At 47.5% G+C, this 27,500-nt stretch overlaps 3 protein-coding genes across 10 annotated transcripts in view; 2 read left to right on the top strand and 1 right to left on the bottom strand.

The window, feature by feature from the left end:
* The window catches only part of LOC125960157 (rap guanine nucleotide exchange factor 2), a 35,301-nt gene extending 10,374 nt beyond the window's left edge, over positions 1 to 24,927 (bottom strand). For 3 of the 8 annotated variants that reach the window (XM_049693384.1, XM_049693376.1, XM_049693383.1), the window contains exons 1-3: positions 24,704 to 24,921; positions 20,511 to 20,758; positions 18,995 to 20,086 (exon numbers count right to left, since the gene is read on the bottom strand). In XM_049693384.1, the coding sequence (XP_049549341.1) occupies positions 18,995 to 19,024 (30 nt within the window). In that variant the 5' untranslated portion in view covers positions 19,025 to 20,086; positions 20,511 to 20,758; positions 24,704 to 24,921. Of the gene's footprint in view, positions 1 to 18,994; positions 20,087 to 20,510; positions 21,166 to 23,674; positions 23,706 to 24,703 lie in introns of those variants that run through there. The other 5 variants (XM_049693377.1, XM_049693382.1, XM_049693380.1 and 2 more) reach the window with 5 other exon arrangements.
* Positions 2,393 to 5,764, top strand: LOC125960185 (uncharacterized). The gene is made up of 3 exons (XM_049693425.1): positions 2,393 to 3,186; positions 3,324 to 3,552; positions 3,742 to 5,764. Exons 2-3 carry the CDS (start codon positions 3,550 to 3,552, stop codon positions 4,315 to 4,317), a joined length of 579 nt encoding a protein of 192 aa, XP_049549382.1. The 5' UTR covers positions 2,393 to 3,186; positions 3,324 to 3,549; the 3' UTR covers positions 4,318 to 5,764.
* Positions 24,928 to 25,547: 620 nt separating the features above from the next.
* The window catches only part of LOC125960170 (lysophospholipid acyltransferase 7), a 2,238-nt gene continuing 285 nt past the window's right edge, over positions 25,548 to 27,500 (top strand). The window contains exons 1-3 of the mRNA XM_049693404.1: positions 25,548 to 26,132; positions 26,247 to 26,685; positions 26,783 to 27,500. The exon at positions 26,783 to 27,500 is cut by the window's right edge and continues 285 nt beyond it. Of these exons, the coding sequence (XP_049549361.1) occupies positions 25,924 to 26,132; positions 26,247 to 26,685; positions 26,783 to 27,500 (1,366 nt within the window). The 5' untranslated portion in view covers positions 25,548 to 25,923. The remainder of the gene's footprint in view (positions 26,133 to 26,246; positions 26,686 to 26,782) is intronic.

Below are 27,500 nucleotides of genomic sequence, written 5' to 3'. Positions count from 1 at the left end.
GGTCATTATCCCCCATTATATGATCTGACACACTTTTCTCAGGATTCCTTCTTCTTTCCCTTCCGAACACACGTCTTTCGACAATCAATAAATCCCAAAGTTTTCAAAATGTTAGTTGATAAATTTCTTTTCTTTATTTCATTTCACGGTTTACTTAGATGTTCAATGAGTTTGCCAGCAACGAGCACAAGCATCGAACATGATAAGTGAAGGTCGCGAAGGCATTTGCAGCATCCTCCAGTGCATTCGAGCATTGGATTGATAGGCACCTTATAAAACGAAAAAACCTTTTGGCAGGAAGCTTATTATTACGCGTGTTTTTGTGCGGTTGAATGATTTGCCATAGGAATCGTTCTCAAGTCATTGTTTCATGTGGTTTACGGTGACTCATAATTATGATTTGATAATCCAAGCGCGAGCATATGGTGATTGACTCATATGGCCGTATGGCTTACCAAATGGAAAGTCCGCAATTGTTATGATTGTCACTCAACCCATGTTTGCTCTCGATCGCTCCGATCCTACAGGAATCAGAGGGGTGGTACACAAAACGAATCAGTATAAATTGACCATCCCAACAGTTCAGAGGCCCTGCAGTGGAATCATTTTTTTGCGTTCCAAAAATGAAGCTCAGCTTCTGTTGGCTTGCGGTTTTCACTGCTTTATGTGTAAGTACAAGCGGTCGCGAAGAAGTGAATCGTACAATGTATAACACCATGGGTTTTGGACTCGAGTTACTGTTAACAAAATTCGATATTATATCGAGCAAGCTGCAAAGAGTGGAAGACAATCTGAAGAGTATGGAAGACAAGATGCAAAAGACAGAAATCAAAATCCTGCAGAAGGTTGATGACAAGATCCAAGAACATCGCACCATACAACAACAGTTGGTTGCAGAGTTTCACGAATTTCGATCCAGCCAGAATACGAGCCAAAGCGAAATGCTTGTGGAGCTGCATGCACTGGAAAAGAGAGTGGCGGTTGATTTAAACAAGTATCACGACAATGCCCGGGAACATCGATCTGCTCAAGGGGATATAGTCGCAGCCTTCAAAGAACATCGAGAGATACAAGAGAAAAGTGAAAAAGAAATTATCGCCGTGCTTCTTAAATTGGAAAATCAATTTGCGGATAATTTTAGCAAGCTTCACGACAACATCCAGGATCATCGATCCAGCCAAACTAAGAACAATAAGGAACTGTTCGCGGCGATTCAGAAACTCGAACATGAAGCCGCGCTCAACTTAAGCCAGGTTAATAATCAAAATCAGGAAAATATCAATGTGGTTCTGCGTAAACTCGATCAAGACATCGAACATGTGCTTCATAAGCAATACAGTCAAACTACGTTATCTTCGTGCAAAAAGGTGCCATTGTACATGCCTGGTGGAACATATCTGCTTCGTGTGAAAAGTGGTAGTGAACCATTCGAAGTGTATTGCGAACAAAAATCTTTCGGTGGTGGATGGATCGTGTTTCAGTACCGTTTCGACGGATCACTGGACTTTTACCGCGGCTGGAATGAGTTTCGTGACGGATTTGGGGATTTGAACAAAGAGTTCTGGTTGGGTCTTGAGAAGCTCCACCAGATAACAAGAGGCCGTAAGCACGAACTGATTGTTGAATTAAAAGACTTTAATGGAACATACAAATACGCGCGGTATGATGCATTCGAAATAGGTAGTGAGAGTGACAAATACAAATTGAAGGATATCGGAAAATATAATGGAACTGCAGGTGATGCAATGTCTTATGGTAAGGGTGACAAGTTCTCAACCAAAGATCGGGATAATGATGCTTGGCCCGTCCTACATTGTGCACAGGAACGCGAAGGTGCAGGGTGGTACGCGGCTTGGGGTTGTGCTCAAATGAATTTAAACGGGCGATACATGAATGCAATCGATCGTAAATCAATGCATTGGCATTTTTTCAATAACAACTATCATGGATTGAGTTACTCGCGAATGATGATCCGAGAGTTGGAATAGCGTTTCTAGTTGGATCAATAGTAGTGTACAACGAATAAACAACCAACATGCTTCGAAACAAAATGGAATAAAATCGCATATTTTTCAATTAAATTCCAGAAAAGACTTTTAAATTAAGCCAAAAATTCATTCGAAACAAAATTTTTGGCGAGAAAAATGCGGAAGGAACTCAATAACTCACACTCGGCGTAGCGTAACGAAAGAAAATGCTCGGAAAATGGGATTTTTCTCGGATTTTTTGCTGAAAAGCTGATAACTTGGAGCAGTTAACCGTTATAAAAAAATATTTAAAAAATCCTGCGCGATTTCGCCATAAAAGGATGAACTCGAAACAGCGCTCTTTTGGCTCACTTATTGCTCACTGTTACTCACCAGTGAGTATCGGCGCTCATTTTATCGTTTTTTCCGCTCATCGTTTCGTTTTTTAACTCTAGATTTCGCTTATTTCGTTTTATAGAGGATTTTACTCTCTTCTTCTCTGTTCTTGTGCTTCTTCGAACAAAATCCTTAAATTTTGGAACAGTTTCGTGCGATTTCAGAGCAAATTAGAGTCATTTCCAACTCCCAAAGTCATTCCCTCTGGAAAAGTAGGCCGAGAAAGCGGAAAACCCGTGGAAAACTGTGCTCAGATCCACGGAACGATTTCCAGGAGGATAATAAACAGCTTGCGCCTTCGAACACATTTTTGCCAGCAGCTGCCGCAGTTCTCTCCTACAAAAACGCCCTCCTGGCCGAAACACGATTCCCCAAAGTTGGTTTCCTTAAGTGCTCCAGTGTGTTATTGCTGTAAAATAGTTGGATCGCTTCAATCATCCTATTCTTGGCGGGTGTTGCTGGTTCGTTTTCATGAAAATCAGTGCGCCGGACAGAACTATCTATCGCATGCACATCGCATCCCCCAGATCGATACCATCAGACGCATCCCACAGCAAAGCAAACATAACAGCTGGTTACACTTCTGTGGTGTCTGCTGTGGATCGATAAAACGAGTGCTCCCGGATCCGGTTCCATCTGTTGATGGTTCCACGGTAGCATATTCCAGTTCCTGCACACAGTTCTGCGATGTTCCTGGCACCGTCGACCATCGTGTGCCTTTGGTGTTGCTGATTACCGCGAGGATTATCCCCGGAGCATCATAAAAGACCCCCGACGAACAAGGAAAATCTTCTCCGACATAGCCTCCCACCAGCGTTCTTTGGTAAATTGAGCCGTCAAGCGTAAAGACGCAAAGCATTAGTGCGTTGCCCCTGACAGCAAACAAGCAGCGACACCTCGGTTGCCCGATTATAAAAGAGTCAAGCTTTCCTCCTATAGCAACGCATAATATCTCCACAGCAACCGGCCATCGAGCGCCGAAACTAAGGCAACTAAAGTGTGCTGGGAGTTGGGCTCGACACATAACAAACAGCAGCAGACGCCGCCAGCAGCGCAGGATTCAACTAGAAACGAGAACAGTCGTGTTCCGAGAACGGTTCCTTGCAGCGTTCACCTCACGCTGTTCGCCGTAGCTCCCCCGTGCGTGTATCAACAACCCGAAAAAACATCTATTTTCTTTCTCAAAATGGTAAGAAGGTAGGGTGGGGTGGTGGGGGATTGTACTCGAAAAGAAAATGTTAACATAACTATCACAATAATCCATCACATCTCGCTGCGCTACCCCCGCATCAAGCTTCGTTTTTTGGTCAAGGCCAACAAACGCCAGAAAAGTTTGACCTTTAATCAAGTTTCTCTCTGATTCGCTCTCTTTTGCTAGGCATCCGGATCCGTGTCGGTCTCCACTGGAACAAAGTCCAGCAGCAAAACGGGAGTAACGGCCGGCACAGGAGGCGCCGTCACGGGCGCTGGAGCTGGTGGACGTAAAAAGTCCGGACCCAAGTTCGAGCTGTCCGATGAGCAACGCCAGGACATCAAGGAGGCGTTCGATCTGTTCGACTCCGAAGGCACGGGCATGATCGACACGAAGGAACTGAAGGTGGCCATCCGGGCGCTCGGGTTCGAACCGAAAAAGGAGGAAATCAAAAAGATGATTGCTGAGATCGATAAGGATGGTTCGGGCAAAATCTCGTTCGATGACTTCCTGCAACTGATGACGGTCAAGATGGCGGAGAAGGACTCGAAGGAGGAGATACTGAAGGCGTTCCGGTTGTTCGATGACGATGAAACGGGCACCATTTCCTTCAAGAACCTGAAGCGAGTGGCAAAGGAACTGGGTGAAAATTTGACCGATGAGGAACTGCAGGAGATGATCGATGAAGCCGATCGTGACGGGGACGGGGAGGTGAATCAGGAGGAGTTCCTACGTATTATGAAGAAAACTAGTCTATACTAAGCAGTAGCTATTAGAGGGATGACAGGGCAGGGGGCAGGTGAAGAATCTAACCGTTTTGCAGGGGATTCTTCCTTTAAGGATGAAACCACGTTAATTGCATTTAATGTATCAGCATTGAAAACAGGAAAGAATTGAGTATGAAGTGCTTTTAAGATAGGAGGATACTGCTTAAGACAGGCAAATGAACGAATTTGGTTGTTAGTTTAACTCTTGTGAGATTGGTGCAGCTTCTAAATGCGAGAGAGAGAGAGACGAGGAAATGTCTATTCCACCTAATAATTAACCAAAAACCATTCCTTCTGGATGCATTTAAAAGCCGAACCAAAAGATAATATCAAACAGATCTAACGTATAAGTTTGCTCTCTGTACTAAAAAAACCCGGCCAGCTAGCGAACGAGTAATAGGGCGTCGTACTGAGCGCTAGGGGATTTTTGATAAGAAGCAGCACAACACAACACACACACAAACACAAACTCTTGATAGTAAAGTATAGGCTGCTCAGTTTCCGTTTTTGTGACAAACTAATGATTATCTCTACAAACAGAGCGGACGGAACCGTTTACTCGTATTCCTAGGTTAGCAAGGCACACATCCACTTAAGAGGCTTTCTAATGAAAGACTCCCAAAGCCAAAAGACATTGCACAAACTGAATTCGAGTACCACACACACGCCGCAACGCATCACATGCTGCACCGCCAACCAAAAGCCTAATGTGGCACACGCGGGCGCGTGTACGCCAATTGAAGGAAGCTAGCGTTCGTAAGATAGAGACTCTATTTACAAAAGCCATTTTGCCAGATCATTAGAAAAGCGAAAGATCAGCATTTTTAGGGCTAAACAAACGCGGGGTTATGCTCGTACGATACGACACTTAAGGATTTGTTGCCGGTTCCATGGTTTCTGACTTTTCGCTGACAGCCAACATTTTGCGCTCTCGTCACCAAGAGAGCGTGTACGTACCATGGGTTCCGGTCCTGCACACAACTGCTCTGCTGATCTGCTTTAGTGGCAGCATCTTTTGCCAACCGCAACGATTCGATGAAGATCATGTAGATAAGCCAGCCAGCTAAGCCAAAGCGTCGCATACCAGTGTTGGCAGGGGTTGCCATTACTAATGCCCACGAAATGACAACATGATAATGCTATACAAGCCAGAGGGGGTTGGATTTTCTGCTGTAGTGTGTGTTTAATTAACAATAAACAAACAAAACTATCAGGAAAGAGGAACGGATCAGGAAGATGTATGAGGGAACGAAACCATGAATGAAATATGTTTGTGAAAACCGGAACGATTGAAGTACATCACACGCAGACCGATTATGAGGGAGGGTCCTTTAGGTATGGTTACACAACACAAGCGAGTGTTTCAACAAAAAACGAATCTTTATCAATGATCACAAATATATAGATATATTTTTCTTCCACAAAATTGGCTATCCATGCCACAAAACGACACAAAACGAACTTGTCCAACATTCGAAATATGCTGCCTCGAAAAGACGGTTTCCTGGGCATATCCTCTAACACGATCGTCATGGGCATGCGAGAAAGCCAAACACTGGAGGGAATCGTCAGCTCAGTAAGCTGACCAAAGGCGGGCAACTGTGCGGTAATGAAAAGTTCCCCGCATCGATCCAGAGAGGGAGCGCCCTTTGAAGTGTGGCTTCTTTTAAAAATAGAAAACCAACGAAGCGGTCTATCCCACTGTGTTTGAGATTATGGATGCGGAAGAGACAGCAGCTTCGAAACGATGAACGAAACAAACCCGGTTCGATAACGCTCGACATCTAATATTGATCAACTTCCCAATCGATGGATACTGCTTCTCGTCTCTAACCGAACTATGGTTTTAGGGGACAATGAATCCGTAAGATGCGTCTATCTTATGTGTTTCGACCGTTGCCACCGTACACGTAGGACGACGATCTAATTGGGTTGTCAATCACGGACAATCCGCCACGGAAGCGCTCTAGTCGCGATTACTAATTACTTTTCTTGTTTCCACGCAGTTCGACTCGGACCGTGGAACGACACTGGTTAAATGCTGGACCATTTGCTGTTAATCGGATGACACTTGCATGTAAGAAGTAACATGCCTACTTCGCTTCGTGACGTTTGCATTTTAACAGCTCTGCATGGTGGGCAATAGAAACAGGGATTCGCCTACAGCGTGGCTTATACTGCTTTCTATGATTAGGTGAACCTTTGCAGGAACTCCAAAGAAAAATAGCCGCCCTTTCATTCCATCGTATTTTAATTTACATTTGAAATTTCTCATTATCCACAAAACAATCAAGCCGCAAGATGAGTCATATCCACATAAAGCGCCGTATCCTCTCGCCAGAACCGTCGAATAAATCATAACAGCTCGTCCATTTCATTCCATGTTGCGTGGCGAGGAGGGTTTGAAATTAATGCACAACATTAAAACCTTGAGCCTTTGCCGCTTGGTTTCCACCAGCCAGCTTGCCACACACACACCGGGAACGTGACGTATTCTGGTGAAGCAATCTGACGTCAACGAGCTATCTTTCGGAGTTCGACAAAGCGATTCGGGTGCGCGATGGAAGGAGGAGAAAGCCAAAGATCATTAGAGCACGCGAGAGCTCATCATAAAGCCTGACCACTTCACAATACTCTCGAGGCATACGACGGCAGGCGGACCCCGTGTGTATGCGCACGAGCGGACGGTGCGCGTAGCCTTATCTTGAAAAGTCAGGAATGCTCCATACGTTGTTACTACCACCGTGGCCGCTGCTTTTGCTGCTCTTTTTCCGTCTTTCTTGACGAACCGCCGGCCACAGTATCTCTTGCAGAGAGCAGATACTGGAAGGCACAGGTTTTCCACCAGCACGCGTCATTATCATCAACGTTCGGTTCGTTCGGCCACTTCAGTCTGCTGGTGCGCTGCTGTGGGGCATGCATGCGTGCGTGTCCCGAGAGCAGCCGAGGCCCAGGGCCCTTTGCAAGGAAGCGAGGAAAAATCAACCACTCGACCGTTCGCCCCGAACATAGGCACATACGTGCATACATTAAAAGCTTCGATAAAGTAGCGATTCCATCGTACGCTCGAACACAAGAAAAACACTCGACTGCCGCTCCGTTTGGCTCCGTAATCATAACATGGAAAAGAGGGAAAACTCTTTTGCTGTTCTTGTCGCCGTTGTAACGGTGTGCCCATTTTCCTTTGGTTACATTTTCTTTAAATCACGTATTGGAACGGGTTTGGTGGATTTCCAAAACTGGTTCCAAAAAGTGTCAAATGAATGATGATGGAGGCCACCACTTGCTCGTCTCGTCGATGTCCACTCGCATGCCAACGGCCAGGAGAGGGCAGGCCGGGTGTGAGAAAATGTTCTGCGATAAGCAAATGATCATTTTATTGCTTTCTTTTTACCCGTTGGTGTCTCTTTCTCTCTCTCTCCCTCTGTTTATCTCTCTGTGTTGAGAGAAGAGCCACAAAACAAAGTGCTCAACTCAATTCCGTGACCAGAAGCTGATCTTCACACGCTCGAAAGACCATCTATCTTCGAGCAGCCGCGGCATTCGGCTTTCAATCCAACCAGCCAGACGCCGTTTTCTCCTTCATTTCTTCTTGCAGCTACAGCTACAGTTGCCGGTACCGAAACCGACTGCCAGGGTCTGAAGTGTTTGGAAATGAGGAATATACCGAGGGTGAAGGCACATGCCACTCAATTGGCCACCACTTGATGCAATTGAAACTACTGTGACAACTGGTTGGCTGCGTGCCTGCTGCTGGGGCGCTGGCGCTGCCGCTGGTACTACAACAGCTGCTTAGCTCCCGGGGTTGAGTGGTAAAGTCATCGTCTTCCGATGTTTCGGTGGTACTTTTCCGTCTTTCCCTCACTCGCTAGGCACACTTTGTGGAACGTGCGACCTCCGAGAGTTCGGCCGACCAGGCCAAGAGGCCAAAGCAACTCTATTTGTTCCCTTGGCTCTTTTTCTTGCAGGTTTTTCTTCTGCCTACCGGAGAAACAAATTTATACGCCATTAACAACAATGCGAGAAGCGTTGCGAGCGCCACTGGAGACGCAAATGGTGGAGAACCGGTGGTGGTGGTGTCCCTATTGTGCCTTTGTCGAGTGTCTCGATTGAGCGTCTCGATGAGCAACGAGGTTTACCGGCAGCAGCAGCAGCAGCAGAGCACTAGACGGTCGGTAGTGTTTTTGTCTCTCCCCGGAGATTCCGTGCATACGTTTGTATGCGAATGGCAAACACAACGCGTTTCTCGCGCACGATGGAACCTCGTGGTAGGTACGCGTGGATCCTCCTCTTGAGCGGGACTAGCGGACAAGAGCAGCATCGTCGAACAAGTGGAGTTTATTCGACTTTCGGTACAACCGGGCGTTCAAGAGGAGGGTCGACGGTAAAGTTGGTTCAATATCCAAAAATGAGCAATGGACGAACAAACGAGAAGCAGGCACGGTGCTTCGAGAGGGCCGGTCTCGGATACGACGACAGCCTGATATTGGTCCATCCTATCGGGAGTGCAATATGTGGATGGTTTGCTCGGGGCAGCAATAATGTTTTATGAGCATGGGGCTGCATTAAAAATACATAAAAACCGTCCCATACCGATGAAGTGACTCATCATGGAGATTACACTCTGCGAAACAAGAACAGCAGCGACAGCAGCGTGGTTTTACATATTTTTCAAATAATACATAAAAATTGGTTCATTTTTAATTGGAAAGAAATAAGATATGTTTTCCAAGGAATAAGATATGTTCAAAATATCAAATTTTGATACATATTAGCAAAACCTTTTCAAAATTAATAAAAACCAGCTGCAGAGTTGAAACAATTTCTACGATTCATTTAGCATGTTACAATTGAAATACGCAATTCTACGGAACTTAATACTCAACATCATTTGGAATAATGTAAAGAGTTATTTTAAAAAACGCAATACCGATTTTAAAACGAGCTGCATGTATTTTTAACATAATTTAGATCGTTGAAGGGTTTTATGCCAGGAAAGAAGGTTCAATGTTGATGGATTTTGAGGGAAAATCGAATGTTAAATTGAGCATAAACCTTGATTGATGCTTTCCTATGAGGGACATTTCCTGACAAAGCAGTCCTTTTCCATTAGAAACCCTTGATCTCGATTTGTTCAATCAGAATATGATAGAGCTACACATAGCATCAGTTTTTTATTGAGTATGCTGTACAATGCAATAATTAAAAACGAACCAGAAGTTGGTTTAATGACGAAAATATGCAACGTGTTGTATGCCTAGAGCTCCAGATCTAAATTCAACGAGAACTACTAACAAGAAATTAAGTTTTACATTCAAACTTGCTGTATATTGTTGTATAGTGTTATTGTGGCATCATAGTTCACTTTGGGTTGCTATGCTGGGTAATATATAAAGCAAAGGAATCCAAAGCGAAAAGATCAGTTTGTTGAGAATAAACCAAGACCATACAAAGCTGAAGTAAGAATACATTTTAATAAAACAACAATTCATCATAACAAGCGAAAAAAAGAATGATGGGTTGCAATTAATTACCATAACTTTGTGGTTTAGAAGGACGAAGCACACCCGTCAGTGAGGTAACACGCAAAGTTATTAACATGAACGTTTGTGGTTTTTTGGGTAGCAAAACGACAAAACAAAATGGTAGTCCCGCCTTGTCGCACACCTCCGATGCAACCGGAAATAATTCTTTCATATTTAAAACGGGTCGCGGATGCACCTTGCACCGAGCAACGCCTCGGGACCAACGGTATCCCGCCTTCTGCCTGACGATCGATGGAGGGTTCCTTCGGGGCTGAGGGCTTTCACCTGTTCCCGTTTCGATGCAGCCGGTAACCGGGCGACCGAGATGATGGTTGGAATAGAAGAAAGTGCAAAACGTGAGGCATGTGCATGCCGGGCCCGTCGCTAGGGCGCAGCACAAAACCCCACAAGCTGCATTCATCATCACCAGAGGCAAGAGTTCAATATCTAATGAAGGCAAGTGTTCCACTGAACTACATACCCTCTTCTCTCTCTCTATCTCTCTGTGTATTGGGGCCGTAGCAGCTCAAGCGAACATACAATCCAGAGGGAGGATGATGCTGAGTACCACATACAGAGGGTGGTGGTTGTGGCCAAACGTTCCATGCCACCTGATGATGATGTGCTTTGCCCTCTTTAAGCGATATAATGAATAAGAGTGAATGAAAGAGCGAAGAGTATGAAAGAGAAAGAAACCGACTACAACAACAACCAGCGGGTGCAGCAGCATAAACGATGTCAAACATATGAAATGGAACAAACGAATCGAATCGAAACACACACAAAATGGAGAGGGGGATACAAATTGCTTTTGCCGTCCCCCACTTTATGCGCGCAGACACAGAGGTCACCACCAACTCCTCCTGGGGCCAGGTCCTGGGCCAGGGGGCTAGGCAGTGTGGCATGCCAGGAAGAGGTAATATGTCGCCCATCGTGTTGTTTTTTTTTTTTTTTCGCTGGAGAGCTAAAGGAAGTGTCCAATCATCACACCACCCTCCACTCTCCGTCCCTCTTTTTTGCGATGACATCGTTCTCACAACTATGCTGAATGCTTCCGGAATGGACACCGCCACCAGCACCGGGTGCTCGATGATGGGTGACGACGACGACGACGAGTTGAACGAGTTAAAACCGAGAGAAATCACCCACACCCCCGCCACCTCCACAGACTATACACAGAGCACCACCATCACCTCCCGAGGCCTAGGCATCGATCGAACTCGAGGTGGCGATGCGGTGGTCTCGGTATGTAGTTTGATGTGCCACTGGCCGTGATTGTCCGGCCGGGAGTCCTCCGCCCCCCCGGATTCTTTACCAAACTACATTAACCTGGAATGCGCCGTTGTGTTCCTTCCTCTCACCACAGCACAGCTGGATCACCACCACCTATCAGTCCATTGAAAGGTGGCCACCACCTTCTTCTATCGACTCTGACGACCACATGAAACATGCGGAAGAGGACAACCAGCGAGCGGACCCCGACCGGAGGCTATTACTAGGCCACTACACCACGACGAGGCTTATTAAAATGCCGTGATACCACCCTACTCCTCTTGCGTCTTCTCCGCTGAATGGGTTGGATCTCTGGTTGGCCAGCAGAGCTATCCCTCATTGGCTGGATGGATGCCACTGTGCACACACATTATTTTAATGTTTTATTCATCGACACACACGCAGCAGCAAACGAGCGCCAAGGGGAAGCGCGGGAGAGGGAGCACATACCAACAACAAGTAGTATAATCAAAGGCTATCGGTCCGGCCGGCCGCACGCGCTGGCAACGCACATAAATTGAGAAGAGACCACCACCGGGAGGCTCGTTGGAGGAACATGTGTCGTACGTTGGACAACGTTGTCGACGACAGAATCATCATCGACACAGGGTTACACCAATAATCATAATGACCGTGCTGCTGATGGTCATCACCCCCCCCCCCCCCCCCCACCCACATTCGCCCGGTACGCATACGATGGGTTTACGGTAATCAACGATACTCCCATCCCTCTAGCAGCCCCGTCGTCGTCGTCCGCCACCGAGCGAGATGCGTGTCACTCTGTGAATGCTGGGTGGAAGAAAACTCCGAGCATAAAGCACAAGCTCCCAGCATACCCGGTGGCATCCGGCGGGGAAGAAGCAGCTCGCACATCGACGCTCTTGTGTGCCACACCCATGTTTAAAGACACATTTTCTTCGCTGGCGGACATCTCTTTGAAGAGCGAAAGTTGATGAATCCGCTCTGGCTGATGTGGTGCGGCTAATTTGATTGACACGGCATTTTTTTTATTGGCATTCGTTGGAATTTATAAATTTAATGTTAATTAGAATGGTATTTAATTTACCCAAAAATAATATTATTGTTTCATAAGACAAATGATTAAAAAACATGCTCATATGATAAGTGCTGATCGTCAAAGAAGCTCAAAGAATAGTTCATTTGAGCAAGACATATTGAGAAAACCAAAAGCAAAACATATTTTGAAAACTAGATTCATACAACAATTGTAATTTTTAAAATCTAATTAATAACATTATGAAACTAGATTAAACAAAGTTAAAAGTAAGCTTCAACCATTTCAAATTCAAAGATTTTAAAATGACATAGCAATCGGAAATGAAGTAGCATCTTTATGCAAAAATGAACTGAGAAATTAGGTCACATAAAAATTGCACTAATAAATCATTCATGTAAACATCGATTGATGTAAATGTTAAATTTAAGTTAAAAACAACAGAACATAAATGAAAGAAAAAATGTATGGTGTATAATGCGGATCTAATGAGCATAATATTTTCTATCTCAAGAATGACAATGCTGAAAGGAATTCGTTTCTGCATGTGTATCAGTCAAAATAAGTTCAAAATACTTGTAGAAATAATTCCAATCTCCAGTTATCTTGAAATTGTGTTGAAGATGCAGTTGATCGAAGCTACCATTGTTTGAAGAATGGTTAGCAACGGGATCATATATATAAGGGAGGCGGTGGATGCACGAGAGTTAGTTAGTTAAAGAGTTGATATTAGTTAACAAGGTTAGAGTTGGTTATGTGTGCGTCAGAGTATTAGAGTTAGTGTGTAAGAGCGTTGGAGGTAGGAATAAAAACGATAAACATCAACAAATTGTGCCGCTGAAAGAAGTCTCGATGAGCAACTTAAACGATTATACTCGTTTGTGTAATATAAAAAGCAAAATGGATTTAAATAAGTTCGTGTGCAGAGTTCAAACTCAAATGCTAATGCTTGTTCAGAAACATTTTGAGATAGATTTTGGGATGATATTTTCGAAATTCTATAAGCAGGAAATTGTGAGAAAATTGAATTTCTTTTCCTTAAAAGCGGAAATGTGCGGAGAGAAAATGGTTGAAAGATAAAAACGCATCTAGATGGAAAGAGACATTCAAACTAAAATGTAATGCCAAACATAACATAAAAAGACAACACAAAAATGTAAAAATAGACAAAAAAAGAAGTATTTCTCGCATTCAAATGACAAAGTGCAACCCCGAAGATCACACGATGCATTTAATGCATGCTGTAGCAAATAAGCGAAACAGCATACTTTATCTCCATTCATCGTATAACCCATCGGTGTTATCCACCCACCCCCACCCAACCACCACTGGGGATTGTCTAAACTTGTCTGACACCACCCCAAGCCAAGTTCCTCGATCACGAATCACACGATCGATCTTGGGGTGGTAGGTGCGCGCAGACACCCCAGTGAAAAGCGTGCACTGGGGAATCGTATTTCCGATGATGCAATCCGAACCCACCCACTCGGTGTGCAACATAATCGTGTAGTTGGGTGCAAAAGAAACTCCAGCCCCCATCCCCGGCCCCTACCATCCCGCCGCCGTCTGACAATTGGGAAGTGATTTGCAAACTGCGTAGCCGTTACACAATCGGAAAGAAGGAAAATTGTAGCTCGAATCAAAACTGCGTGCATGTAACGAGCGCCATACGAGGCGTCGTCGTGTAGATGGCAGATACATACATACATCGGGCACGCAATGAATGCCCGCCCGCGAGACCCACCCCGGGACCGCGTGAATCGAATGAAAGTCATTACGATGAGGCGCCAAAGTGAGAGTGTGTCGCGATCGCGACGCCACTTCCTTCCAACAGTACAACACAACACAACACAGGGTATGTGTATTTCCTTCCCCACTTCCTGAGCTGCTCACTCGGTGGTATTCACAATTTGTGCGGTGTCTATTTTATTGTTTCAGCTATTTTCCAGCCGTACACAATCATTGTAGTGTCAGCAGCGTAAGTACAATCTCAACCGTGCAGCTGCAGCAACATAAATCGCGCTTCTCGTCATTGCGCGCTTCTCAAACACATGTAACGCATTAAGAAACCCATGGGATTGGCGATCGGGGGGCCGCACGCTCCAACCTCCGATTAATATTGCTGCACAAGAAAGCAAACAACAGCAGCACATAAAACACTTTCCCCCATATTTCTACAGCAAAACCTTCGCATCGCGTCACACACTTTGAAGTTAAATAATTACTTGAACGCTTTGATTTGGAAAGTAACGGATCAACGGGGTCCAAAAAGGCCCCGGAGGCGGAGGAGGAAGAGGTGGATCGAGCGATGAACGAGATTGTTTGTTGACTCACGGTGCGAAGAGCTTGGAGACGAGGTGATGGTGTCCATCCAGCGACCGTCGTCGGTTGTCATAAATTATGGACATTAGCCGAGAGCTCACGTTTTTTTCGCTCGCTCGCTCGCTCGCTAATGGGCCTAAGCTAAGAGGATCGCCGTGAAGGGTTTCCCCTCTTCCTTCTCGTTGAATCACCTCGACAAATGGCGGCACAAGGCAGCATTAAGGCGGCAGCCCACATCATCCTCTCTCCCACTCGATACGATACGATACGATACGCGACGGCAGCAACGTTTACGACGAGAAGGCGAGCTTGTCCCGCTTTGTCCGCCTTTTTAATCGCTCTGGACTTCAATCTACCTGAACTGATGCCTAAAACCCCTTTCGATACACAAGGACGCATCGATTACTGATCAAGCGAACAAATCGTATTGGTATCGTAGCGGTGTAGCGGCGGTACTAATTACTTTTGCAAAGCTATTCCAGCACAACTATGTGCGCCGATCGGCGACATTCCAGCATCCCGGCGAGGTGCGTTATTTATAAGAAGCCACACACATGAGCAACACACAATACGTGACACTGGAGCAGCGTGTCCTTGCGTAGGAGATAAGGAACCTGACGGACAGTATCTTCTTTTGCCTGCTGGGTGGTGGCTGCTTTGTGGAAATCATAATAAGGTCCGACATCCCATCCCACCGTGCCATGACAATGAAAGCAGTCGCTCTATCTCTCTCTTTTTCTCTCTTTCCGTCTCTATCTCTGAATACAAGGATTTGTTGCGAATCAGCATATTTGCTTCTCTCGCCCTTTGTGCTCTCATCAGCAGCGCAACATCTCCGGTACAGTCGGTCTGCAAACGACTACAATGCGTTTACAATACGAAGCGTCTCCGCGAGATGATGAGCCACACAAAAGGGGACACATAACATGGCGCACACGAGAAGCGAGATCGTAAAGAATGCTATTTAGGATTCCATCGTAGTCGTCTTTGCGCCAGATGCTACCAGTCGTCGGTTCCTACGCTGCATCGCTTGAGACCGCACATCATCCACGGCCATACGTTGGTGTGCCTCCGTCGCATGTGGCGCTGCTGGCGGCATGTGAGCGCTAAATCGACCAAAACCCGTGGTCGGTCGAGTAACTTTCTAACAAACGCCAAGACGCAGGCAAGATTCTTGCTTGTGGCCAGTTCTTGCTCGGCTAAGCAATAAATCAAACTATTCTCTCCCGTGGGGGTTTCAGGGTTATAAAAGGAAATGGCGTTTACATCAATCAAAGGGAGATTGCCGAGCAATTTGGGGCACCTGATGTCAATCGGCCACGGGCAGACGGACTACTGCTGGAGCTCCGTTGTGCAAGGGCGGAGAGTGTGTCTGTCTTCAAGCTCACAATCAATTCGATTGTGGGGGGCCTGGTCCGGTCTGGCCGTAGCTACTAGGACCGCAGATGCCGCAGAACACTCCGCAACATGGTTTACGACGATTGGACACTAGGCGATGATGGTGCCGCCGCGTGGAGCGTGGAGAATTCAAATAGATTGTGTTGTGCTTCAATTGAAGTAAACTGGAAAGCAGCATCTGCGCTGGCCTGGCACGTGACCGTCCGGGTTGAGTCCGATGCGCTCATGTATCGCCAGGGATCGGAACTGGATGGTGTACGCTGGACAGATGGACGGCAGAACGCGGAAAGCTTGCGCCTGAGTGGCGCAATTGCATCAATTTGAAATAGTTTTCTTTAGCCTGAGTTTAACTTTCAAGTGAACATATTTCAAATCGATCTTCTACCCTTCTATGCTTTGTTATAAAAATCCACGATTTCTTGTCATTAATGATCTGTTTTATCATTTTATCTGATATTAGATTCTCAAAAATTATCTTTTCCAAACGATTTGACGTTACGCTAGATGGACTTCAGAAACCACTAGACGAAAACTACGACCATTTCGATGTTCAAACGATGGCAAACTGTTTATTTTCTATGCGCTCAATGTTTCCGCCAATGAAATATGGGTTACGGAAAACCGCCTGTAAATAAGGAGTGTAATGAAATATACTTAACACAATACAGTATATGATGGACGAAAGCATGTGTTGTTTGTTCTAATCAGCAGAGCATGTCCACGATGCACAAACTAAATGTTTCAAACGGAGCTCTTGATGAAATGATAACAATAATAATAGCCATAAATAACGGTTGCATGGAGACCAACTAGACATCTAGACGTATTCCAAAGAGCTAACAAGCTGCGGAACAATTGCTACTGCGAATAAGTATAGTATATGTTTTCAAACATCAACATCAATAAATGATAAGATAAGATGGATCATAGAATGGCACACAAACATACACTTGTGTTATGAAAATCGATAATTTTCGAAAATACGTTCCTGATATCAAGCATTTAAATTGATATCACACAAGCGAGATTGAAGTTATTGGGTACACGCTTCGGTGTAGGGATAGTGTAACAGATCAGCTATTTTGGGGCGAAATTATCCGCGGTCGCGGTTCATTATCTACCCCCTGGGGGCCACTCCTATTACGCGCGTCCATATAGCGCATACATTACACAACCTCCCCTCTCCCCCCCCCCCCCCCCCAAAACCACCATTGATCAACGATATTATCCAAAGATAATTTTTGCCTTCATTAAGCCCCAACATTTCACCAGCCGTCAGTATGATAGTAGTTTGATAATCAATTTGCGAATGCGGTGCCCTCACCCCCCCCCCCCCATCAGAGCGCAGAGAGAACAGTGAAGTAGCGCGCGGACGCGTCGCGATTGCGATCAGCCTCGGGATGTTAATCGGCACAATCGCCACGCCTGCTGACGGCTGCTGCTGGTACGCGCCACTTGTTGCGTGCATTTGCGGTTGTGTGGCGGCAGCTGGACGAGCATATCTAGCAGGCGGCATGAGCCAGCAAGTTTATCCACCGAGCGTAACCGAACCGCCACCTTCCCCCCTCCTGTTTGGGTTGTTTGCGAGCGGAAGATGGAGCGAACAGCTCAGTCTATCCGCCCCGTCCGCCTACTACTTGCCAGACTGCGGTCGATGCGGTTTCGATGACGAAGACGACACGCTGCACACTGGCGACGCAAACAAAGCGCAAACAACCAGACCGTAATACAGCCGCCAAAATGGCCATCCTCGTGTTTCGAGCTTCGTAAAAAAAAGGTGCGGTTTTCCAATTGGCTGATGAAGTGCAGCGTAACAAGATTAGCATTATGCACCCACACCGCCGCGCCGTGACGTGTGTCGTTAAGTTTCTTCCTGTCGCTAAAACCGCCGCCACTGTCGCTGGGGACTCACTTCTAGTTAGCTCGAACGACGGTCCGGAACAGGGCAGCGCGACTGACGGACTTTCCACCCAATCCGAAGGTTACGGTAGGTTTGTTTTGGGAGAGAAAGTTTGTAAAATCGAAACGCACTCCGGGCATGGTTACTGCGATCGTCAGACCAACCCACCACGGTTCGTTCGGTTCGAGACACGACGCCATCGGTGGTGGTTTGTGGCGCGGATATGACTGCCGATTGAAACATTATCACCGGTGAAGCGAGCAGTCGTACCGAGAAAACGATTTCCGTTTCACAGCTCATGATGATGATGCTCATATACCGGCGGCTGCGGGAGAAGGTGGGCAACTCTTTTTGCTTTCATCGGTAGACACAGAAGACCGGTACATGCGGTACACGGTGAAAGGTGTGGGATAAAAAAAACTAGAAGACAAATTAAGCCATTTTGTGAAACACCATAAAAATCGATTTTATGGACCGAAAGCTGGCACGAATAGCGTGAGCTTCGTGTGCCGTAAGGACGAAGCGTACGGGGTCGGCATCAATAGCGCCATCATGGCGTTGATTCAACGGTGACAGTTGATGGCGAAAGAACGGGAGCTAATTTTTTTTTAAATAATCCAATTAGTACTTGCAATTTAATGTGGCGCAATTTTATAGCTCGTTTTATTGTTAGATTCAATATTGTTGCATGCATGAAAGACGAAAGAATACAAACTGAATAGAGTTTTTTTTTTCTAATAATTTAAGACTCGGTAAATTTCATTTTACACATTTTACAATTCTAGTTAAACCACGTAACCTGGTTTCATAGCTTCAAATTGAGTCGACTATACATGGCTTGCTTTGTTGTAATTGATGTTTTACAACAGGGGAGCGCCAACTACGATTGATTAAACAACTCTTCGGGCAGTTCATATTGCTGATGCTCCGTATAGCATAACACAAACGACGCCAAACCCCAAATCAATCAACCTGACAAGCCCCCAGAGGCGGTCACTCCTCTTCGCTTCGAAACGCGTCCACGAGACGAATGCGAACCAAATGAAAACAGCTTTCAATGTAGCCATGTGATGGTCAACGCACCGTGCAGAGCGATCCTAAGTTCAATCCACACTCCCGTACGGCCGGGGGTGCATTCCGTGCAAACACGCACGAAAACCATGCTTCCTAACGTACACACAGGGTGTGTACTTTACCCCTATATCCCATCTGACCTCCAGCCTGCCAGCGTCTGACTTACCGAGTTAGTATGCTTCAGTCGATGCGCCATATGTTGTTGTTGCTGCTGTTGAGGCTGCTTGTTGCTGTTGTGGATCGTGCCCGCAGCGGCAGCGGCAACAGCAGCAGCATGATTGCCGCAACTGTTGGCCGTACCTGCTGCGGAGGCTGCGGCGGCAGTGGTACCAACTGCACCTCCACTACCACCACCAACAACCCCGCTCCCGCCACCTACGACGACACTATTGCTATTGACACTCGCCAGCGCTGCGCACTCACGGGAATGCCGCGAACCTGAATCGGATAGTATGGTTACCCGGACAGGGGTGACCGGAACGGCTTTTGCCGGACGTTCTGTTGTCGCCGTGCAGCACTTGAATGGAATGGGCACCACCGCCTTTTGGCGTGTGACACGGCCGGAGACAGACGGTAGTTGAGAGGAGCTCTAGAGGAGCAGCAGCAGCTGGAAACCGATGGTCAACGCAACCACACAACAAATTCACTACACTGTATCGACTCTGCGCACCTGTGCTGCACACTGCTTCCTCCGCTACTTGTAGCTGGCGTTGCTAATTGGCAATTTTCTATCGGTCATTTATCAGCAATTATTTTTAGAAAACTTCCTCCTTTTTACCGACACCCGAGGCGGAGCCCTTTCCTGAGCGTCTCGAGATGCTTGCTTTCCAATCTCACTCACTCTTCCAGCAAGGAAATGCACTTTGCACAAATACACATACACACACACATACACAGACACTGCACATGCAACGACACAAGCACACGGACGCACTCTTTCAGGTGAGCAGGTTAGTAGTAGCAGGCTGTGGCAATGGTTAGCGTCGTCGCAGCCGAGCTATCAGGACGACCGCCGACAGTGTGTCGATTGTGCTGCTGCTGTTGCTGGTGGTTAACAACGCCCATTCCCGACATCGAAACGGTTTCCGATGGCATTAGAGACGCGGGACCATCATCCCGCAGTAGAACCCCATCATGCGGGTACTGCATTATGGCGCGATACACTTGTTGCACTTGTCCAGGGCACTCAATTTCGATCGAACTTTCAGAGAACACAACTTCAGAGATTCAATGATGTTCACTCCCGGCATTAACTGACCTACAATAAAAGATGAGAAATACGATAAAACACTAGGCGAAAAACGGAATCATTTACACTCCTTCTCATACACTCCAGCAGTTCAAGGGACACACACCACTTCCCACTTTGTTCACACACGTTCAACATACAGAACACACCGGATTGTGGTTTGGGTGGCGGGCGGGATAGTGAGGTTGCGCGAGAACGGTAAATGATATGCATCGAGAGAACAGGTTTCGATTCGATCGCCGGATAGTTGTCCGCGACCCCGTCGTTCCCACAAAGGTCGGCACGAAACCACCACGACTCTCTGCTCTCTGCTGCTGGTGTTGGCGCGATTGCAGTTGCAATCACCACCCAGCACCAGCACCAGCACCACCACCGCTGAAGGTTAATACAAATCGAATTCCGGACGGGTTCGCCAGCGGTCGGCTGAACGAACCATTAAGCGTTCCAATGCTGGTCTGGTCTGCCTCTCTAACGGGTCCTTGCCGATGTGCAGTGAGTGAGGGGCTTTTTGTTAGGTTTATGAGCGCCAGGCCACGCCAAGAAGGTGCAATTTCCTACAGTCACGTTGCTGCTGCTGCGCTGGGTCGTGTCGTCGTGCAGTTCTTGTTTCAGCTGATGGTTGGCAAGGCAGTGCCCGAGCGAGAATGCCGCCGTTCGTGCATCCCCTTCCTGCTGAGAGGGCTAAAAAGAGAAAAAGAGAAAGAGGTATGAAAAGGTATTTCATTAGTCCCAGAGTTCATTGGCAGGTGACCGTTCGAAACATTGTTGGTGTCACGTCTCGTTTCCATACTTCATAACCGTCCATCAACACATCCTAGCAGATAACCTGGGTGCCACCCCACCAACCGTCCCATAGTCTCGACACGGAGGACACGGAAATGAATAACATTTTCCGCAAACTCATGGCCTACTGTTTGTGAAAAGCGATTACGGATGCAGGGAGCGGCATCTTTCACTCATCATTCCGCCAGCCATACAATCGAGTAGTCTGGGTGCGGCAACCAAACTGGCGCTGGACAGCTCTCGCACAACAGATAGATCCCCTCGGAAACGGGAGTTGGCCACAACGATGCAACGACAAAATCGCCATCCAGCTAAATTGAACCAAATGGATTTAAATTATTACTTCTCTTGCTCGGGATGGCTGTGTTGCACTCATTGTAGCATAATGCTGTGATGGTAAATTCTCCGACAGACAGAGGTCACAGAGGTGAGATATGCATTCTGAAGAACACTATGGTGCTGAAGAAAGAGTGAGAAAAGCGACTCTTTCCCTAGCATCTTGGTTCATCAAGTAACGACGTCCCGGGCCTTTCTTCAGCTAGCATAACATGCTGTCACGCGATCATGCGTTTCCATATTCGCTTTAGATTCTCTCTGGCTCTCTGCTTAGCGCGTGGTTGTTGCAGATGTTGCCTCAAATCCACCTCCTTACCACGACACCGCTCCCGACTATAGGTCAGTGAAGGTAGGGGAATGAGTCGGGTATAATTTTCACCGAATTTTACTTCGTAAGTTAATGCAAACACACGGTACAGCTTCACGTGGAACCGTGTAGGCTGCTGTTGCTGCTGCTGCCGAAATGCGAGATTGATGGCATACCAGAGAAGGCATCCAGCGAACCACCACCACCACCACTGCTCGCTCTCGTATTCACATAACATCAACATCCAATCCCGTAGCCTGCAGCAACCACCGCAACCAGCAGCAACAGCAGTAGGCTTTGCCATCGCCAAGACTTTAAAATGGACCGCTGGGGCCTTCAGGGCAGCTGAACATGAACACCCGAAAAGTTATGATTCGTAGCGCATCCACGGCGAGATCCAACGAATCTCCCCCCATACGAAACGCCAACTTCGAAATCGACATCTCTCAAGTCCCGGGACACTCGGCTCGACTACTACGGCCGCTACCGGAGCGCCACACATCTCTTCGCTGCAGCCGCCGCCAGGCAACGCGCACGCCAGGAGAAAGTAGCGAAAGATGTTTTATAACGTACGCAGGCCCCTTGCCGTTGTTGTTCGCCTGTCTGCCTGTCTGTCGCACCGAGGTCTTGGCTTTCAGTCCGATGGCTTCGCTTTCTTCGCGTGTGGAGAGGCTGTCTGCTCTTTTTTCTCGCCTTATCTCCGCACAAACTACCGCTACACACACACAACGCCCCTTAACCGATCATCATTAGCATCAGCATCATCATCATCATCATCCACGGTACCAAACCGACGATCGACCGAAAAGAGGGGGTTGGCTGGTGCGTTATTATGTGATCGTGATGGAAATCGGTTACGTTTTTTGTTTGTCTGTGCGTGTGTGTTGGGCGTGAAATTGCGCCACAATCGGCATCGCGTCTTCCGGCGTAGAGCCAATGCATTGATGATTACTAACGGATCCAACCCACAATAGAAAAGCCTCGCGGAAGGCTCGGCATGCGCTACAAACTAGTCGTAGACTTCAAGGAAAGCAATGACTACAATTATCTAAAATAATACCGGTATTTAGGTGGTTTTGGTCGAATTAATCGAATCTAAGAAGTTTGCTTGGATCTGCTGAAAGGCATCGCCTGGATGAATTCTATTAGCGACAAGGCTCCAGTCAAAATTGATCCAGAACCAACAAGAACACCTCTCTCATTTCGGCGAACAAAATGAGATTCAATCCATGTCCGGGACTGACACCGCAGCTGCAGGATGACATTTGAATATCCTACGTCCAAATCCAGCACCACCTTCCCTCTCCCCAATAAGGGATTCGTGGGACGACTAATCAGGAAGTCACCCGCACCATCAATCGACTTGGAACCCACATATTTCATAATCAGGCGAAGGCCATACCGCGCAATCATCGGCGTCCCTCGTCATGGGATGGCCATTTTATTTTGTGCGCTGCCCCCCATATTTTGTTGTGCTACTCAGCTGGCGATGCACACACTCAGCTGCCACCGCCTGCTTTGGCTGGGTGTTTTTGCTGTTCGTGCCAGACAATCTCCCTCCCTGGCTCGCCTGGCTGGGATCGTGACCATTTTGCGTCATACTTTATACACGCTGATGGTAGTGGTTCCGGGGACATTCGCCAATGACGACGATGTCGAGGCTCATGGGGGTTTGTCTTTAATGAATGTTTTTTGTTTGTCCCCGTGCGCGCGCGCGCGTTAATCCACACTGGAAGCATCTCGTCGTTGTCGCGACGACGACGACGGGTTTTTGCCAGCAAAAAAACGGAAAGATTAGAGGTGTCCTCGTCGTCGCGTACGGTGCTTCTGGAACACTGCAATTCCCATTAAGCTGATTCTAGACTCAAGTAGCACATTGTATCCCATATCTGAACTCTGAATACTCCCGAGGAAACCGCTCGAACGTCGGCAATCTGTTGCTTCCTCTCGGAATCGCCGGCTCGGTAAGCGGACCCATGGTCCCATGGACCCGGATCCGGGTTCGACATATGTTGATGCTGCGGCGGTGATGGCGACTGCTGATGATGCCTCCCCCCCTACTATCCCTTGTCGGGCCAGCTTCGCTCCAGTGGCCGATGATCGATCGCTAACAGTTCTCGTTCCTCGGGGAAAACATATTACGGTCTAACGGAGGTTCGGACGGTGCGTACCAACTGGGCATTGCCAGAAGAAACAGATGATAATGATGATGATGCCGTAGGCGGCCAATGGAGTGTTGGTGGGTTTCGTTCAGGTTCGATGCTTCTCCGTTGATGATGATGACTGGCCGAAAAGTGCTCAAAACGGGACCTACAAAAGATCGCGATCGTGTCGGAGCAGCAACCCGGCAACAGAGGCCACCGAAATCAAACATAAAATTTTCGAACGGGTGGGGGGAGGGGTGGCGCGGATGGTTCTTTTGAGGTACACCAACACACAGTGCAGCGGCAGAGGACGCGCCCCCGTGATGCCACTGCCAACCAGGAAGGATCCAGGAAAGGAATCGCTGTTTGCAGCGGCAACCGGTTGCTAGATGTTGTAAGCGACAACGTCGCCTGCTTTGCCTCCTCCATTTCCATATCGCTTGAATCGCAGCAGCAGCAGCGGCAGCAGCGAACAAGGCGCCCGTCCGTCCCGTTATCCCGGATTGTTGTTTGGCGACTCTTCTTCTGCACACTTCACGGCATTTTCTCCAGCTTCATCTTTCGTGCTCGCGTGGCGCAAACGCACGCACGCACGCACAACTCCACTTGCTTTCTTTTGCTGCTTTCTTCCACGTTTAATTTCTGAAGCTCTCCGTTCGCGCGGTGGCTGCTGGATGGTTAGCATCATCAACATTTTCCAGCCTGCTCTTGCTCATTTCTCTTTCGGTGGCTTTCGCTAAACTTCTCACCTTTCACCAAACTGTACTGACCGCCTTGTTTCACACCATTTTCGCTGCGGGTCTTTTGCATTCTTCACTTCTTTCTCACTGGCGAATCGCGAACGAGGGGTACACGGGATTTCGCATTCTAGACGCGTCGCACACAGATTCTGGTTGGCGATAGATAATCGCTTGATCACGACATTCCGCGCTGTCGACACTCTCTTCTTGGCTGGGGGTGCCCTTCCGGTTGCGATAAACGCGGCCAGATGCTGAAGCAAATTTGGCCTCGGTCGCCCACCCCACGCGAATATGAGATGAAGAAGGAAATACAAACCTTTTCGTTCGTTCCACTGGCTTTTCACCCCATTCACTGCACGGGACAGACACGAATCACAATGTTAGAAACACTGCAAAAAAGCCACACACCGTTGTTCGCGACGGCCACGACGCTTGCAGACGTTGCAAAATTGCCACAAAAGAAGCAAAAATCACTGGTCGAAGACTCCACGAAGCTGGTCGCCGTTTGCTTGCCTCTCGCGTGCCGTCCACCGCCGCCTGCTACACGGAAAACACGAAAAACAAGCACACAGCAGCGGGCGTGCTGGAAGGGAGCAAGAAAATATTTAGTATGGGAGTGATTCGGGAGTACAAGAAAAGTATTGCCATGGTTTTCGCCATCAAGCTAGCAACGCCAACTCTGAGCCTCTTCGAGCGACACAAGGACCACAATAACAACTAATCGAGGTTTTTCCAACCCGCGAAAGAGCCCAATGAGCAGTGCGTGAGTGAGTGAGATAGCGCGTGCGGTATGCCCTATTGTAAAATGTATGCAACCGGGTCTCTTAATGTTTATGAGACCCGAAATTGTTCTGCCGGCGGGTCTCTTAAGAGACCCGGTTGCATATCTTTCTGGCAATGGGTTGGGTAGCAACACCAACTCTGAACCTCATCGGGCGTCACAGGGACCACAATAACCACTGATTAAGGTTTTTCCAACCCGCGAAAGAGATAACAAAACGATGACTGGGCGGAGAAAACGAGACGACGTGAGCCGTCACTTTTTCGACCGGGATTCGAGTGTTAACTGGGAAAATGGTCCTCCGTTTGTTTTGTTTCCTCTCTTCTTCCTCTTCATCTTCTTCATTTTCGTGGTTGAAGTTTGAAACGACGAAGGCGAGTCGAACACGAGTTTTCCGCAGTAAAGTGTGAAATTCTTAACAAATTTGGGCGGACGTAATTTCAAATCATATGCAACTCTCGCCATCGTTCTCATTGCAAAAGTAGGCATTCCTGGCCTACAAACTGTCGAAAACGGTGGTCAGATCCAGTCCAAAACTCGTTAATCGTTACTCGGCAGGTGTTCGGTGTTCGCAGCGGTCGTTTACCTTGCTCAGTTCGTTTAACGACCCTGAGCAGATGCACGTAAAAAAGTTGCTCGTTGTTCAATTTGTTGCGCTGAGACACGACGTGAAAAGTGTGTTGTAATTTCTTGCACAAAGTAATTAACTGTTGCACTAGTCCTTCAGTCGGTTTGTTAATTGCTGCGGTCGAAAGATGAAGGACGATATCATCTATCTGGTGCTACTGGGCACGTGTATCGGATTCGGCCAGTACTACCGAAAGTTGACCAACCCGCAGGAAAAGAAACTCATCGGAACCGGTTTCGGGTTTCTGGTGGTGCTGTCGGTAAGCGGATTCCACATGCTGCACATGCTCTTCTGTTATCTCGTCAGTGCACTGCTGATAATCTATGCTAGTCGCAAGTAAGTCGTCTCGTTCGTTTGATACCAACCCTTTCTTGCTCGGAAAGCGATAACGAATTGATGATAATGCTGGTCTATCTTATTTCTTGCTCGCTTATCTTTCCCCCCTTGTAGAGTTTGTCATCTAGCGTGCTTTGGTTTCATGTTCGGTTACCTTTGCTTTTTCCGTGCGCTAGCGTTGCTAGGGTATGAATCGCCTCCCGGTCACACGAACATGATCCAGATGATACTCACCCTGAAGCTAGTGGGACTGGCGTTTGAGGTCAACGCTGCCCATACCCGCCGTCAACTGGCCGCCGCTGGCACAGGAGAGCCACCGAAGGATATCGATCAGACACTCTTGCAGCTCGATATGCTAAACATCTTCCACTACAGCTTCAACTATGTCGGTGTACTAACCGGACCGTACATTACCTACAAAACGTACCTCGATGCGATCTATTTACCGTACAGTGGGCGCGCCAACTGCGTTGCGGCTACGTTGGAAAGGCTAAAGGTTATCCCTCTTTACGCCAGTCTATTTCTGCTCGTATCCTACGTGTGGCCCCTCCAGGTAATCTACGAAGACCCGGCAATGCTAATCCCGCGGTACAATTTATCCGCTCCATTTACTACTAATCCGCTTGTACTTTCCAATCCCTCCTCTACAGTACGCCACCAGCGACGAGTTCTACTTGGAGCACTCGTTTATCTACCGGCTGTGGTATGTTTGGCCCACGTTCTTCATCTTTCGTATGCGCATCTACACGGGAATCCTGTTGAGTGAGTGCGTTTGCACGATGGCCGGTTTCGGGGCGTATCCGGTGTCCTTCGCTAGCAAACCAGGACACGGACCGACGAAGGAAACCCCGGTTCCGGCATCACTGGAAGGGTTGGAGTACAACTTTGAAGCAGTACGTAACATCGACGTCATCAATACGGAGCGCTGCTGGACGTTCCGTGAAGCGATGAAATACTGGAACATGTGCGTTCAGTACTGGATGGCCATGTACGTGTACAAGCGCTTCCCGAGCAAAAAATATCGCACACTAGCTACGCTCGGTATTTCCGCACTCTGGCATGGTGTCTACGGTGGTTACTACTTCTGCATCTGCGCCGCACCTTTCTATCTGCCGATCGAGGACATCTATGTTAAGCTGTTTGTGAACGATGCAACCGGTACCCGCCGAACGGTGTTCAACGTATTGTGCTGGATTTCCAAGTTTTTCGCTTTCTCGTACATGGGCATCGCGTTTCTGCTGCTAACGGTAGACAAAATCTGGCATTACTACAGCTCGGTGTACCACTTCGGCTACGTGCTGTGGTTGGTGATGTTTGGTGTCGGTGTGCTGCTTACCAAGCAGCGTAAAGCGGCCGCGAAGCGGGAGG

Source organism: Anopheles darlingi, chromosome 2 (assembly GCF_943734745.1).
Source record: "Anopheles darlingi chromosome 2, idAnoDarlMG_H_01, whole genome shotgun sequence".
Classification (NCBI taxonomy): Eukaryota; Metazoa; Arthropoda; class Insecta; order Diptera; family Culicidae; genus Anopheles; species Anopheles darlingi.
The sequence above is the reverse complement of the archived record's forward strand: the minus strand, read 5'-3'. Positions and strand labels throughout refer to the sequence as shown.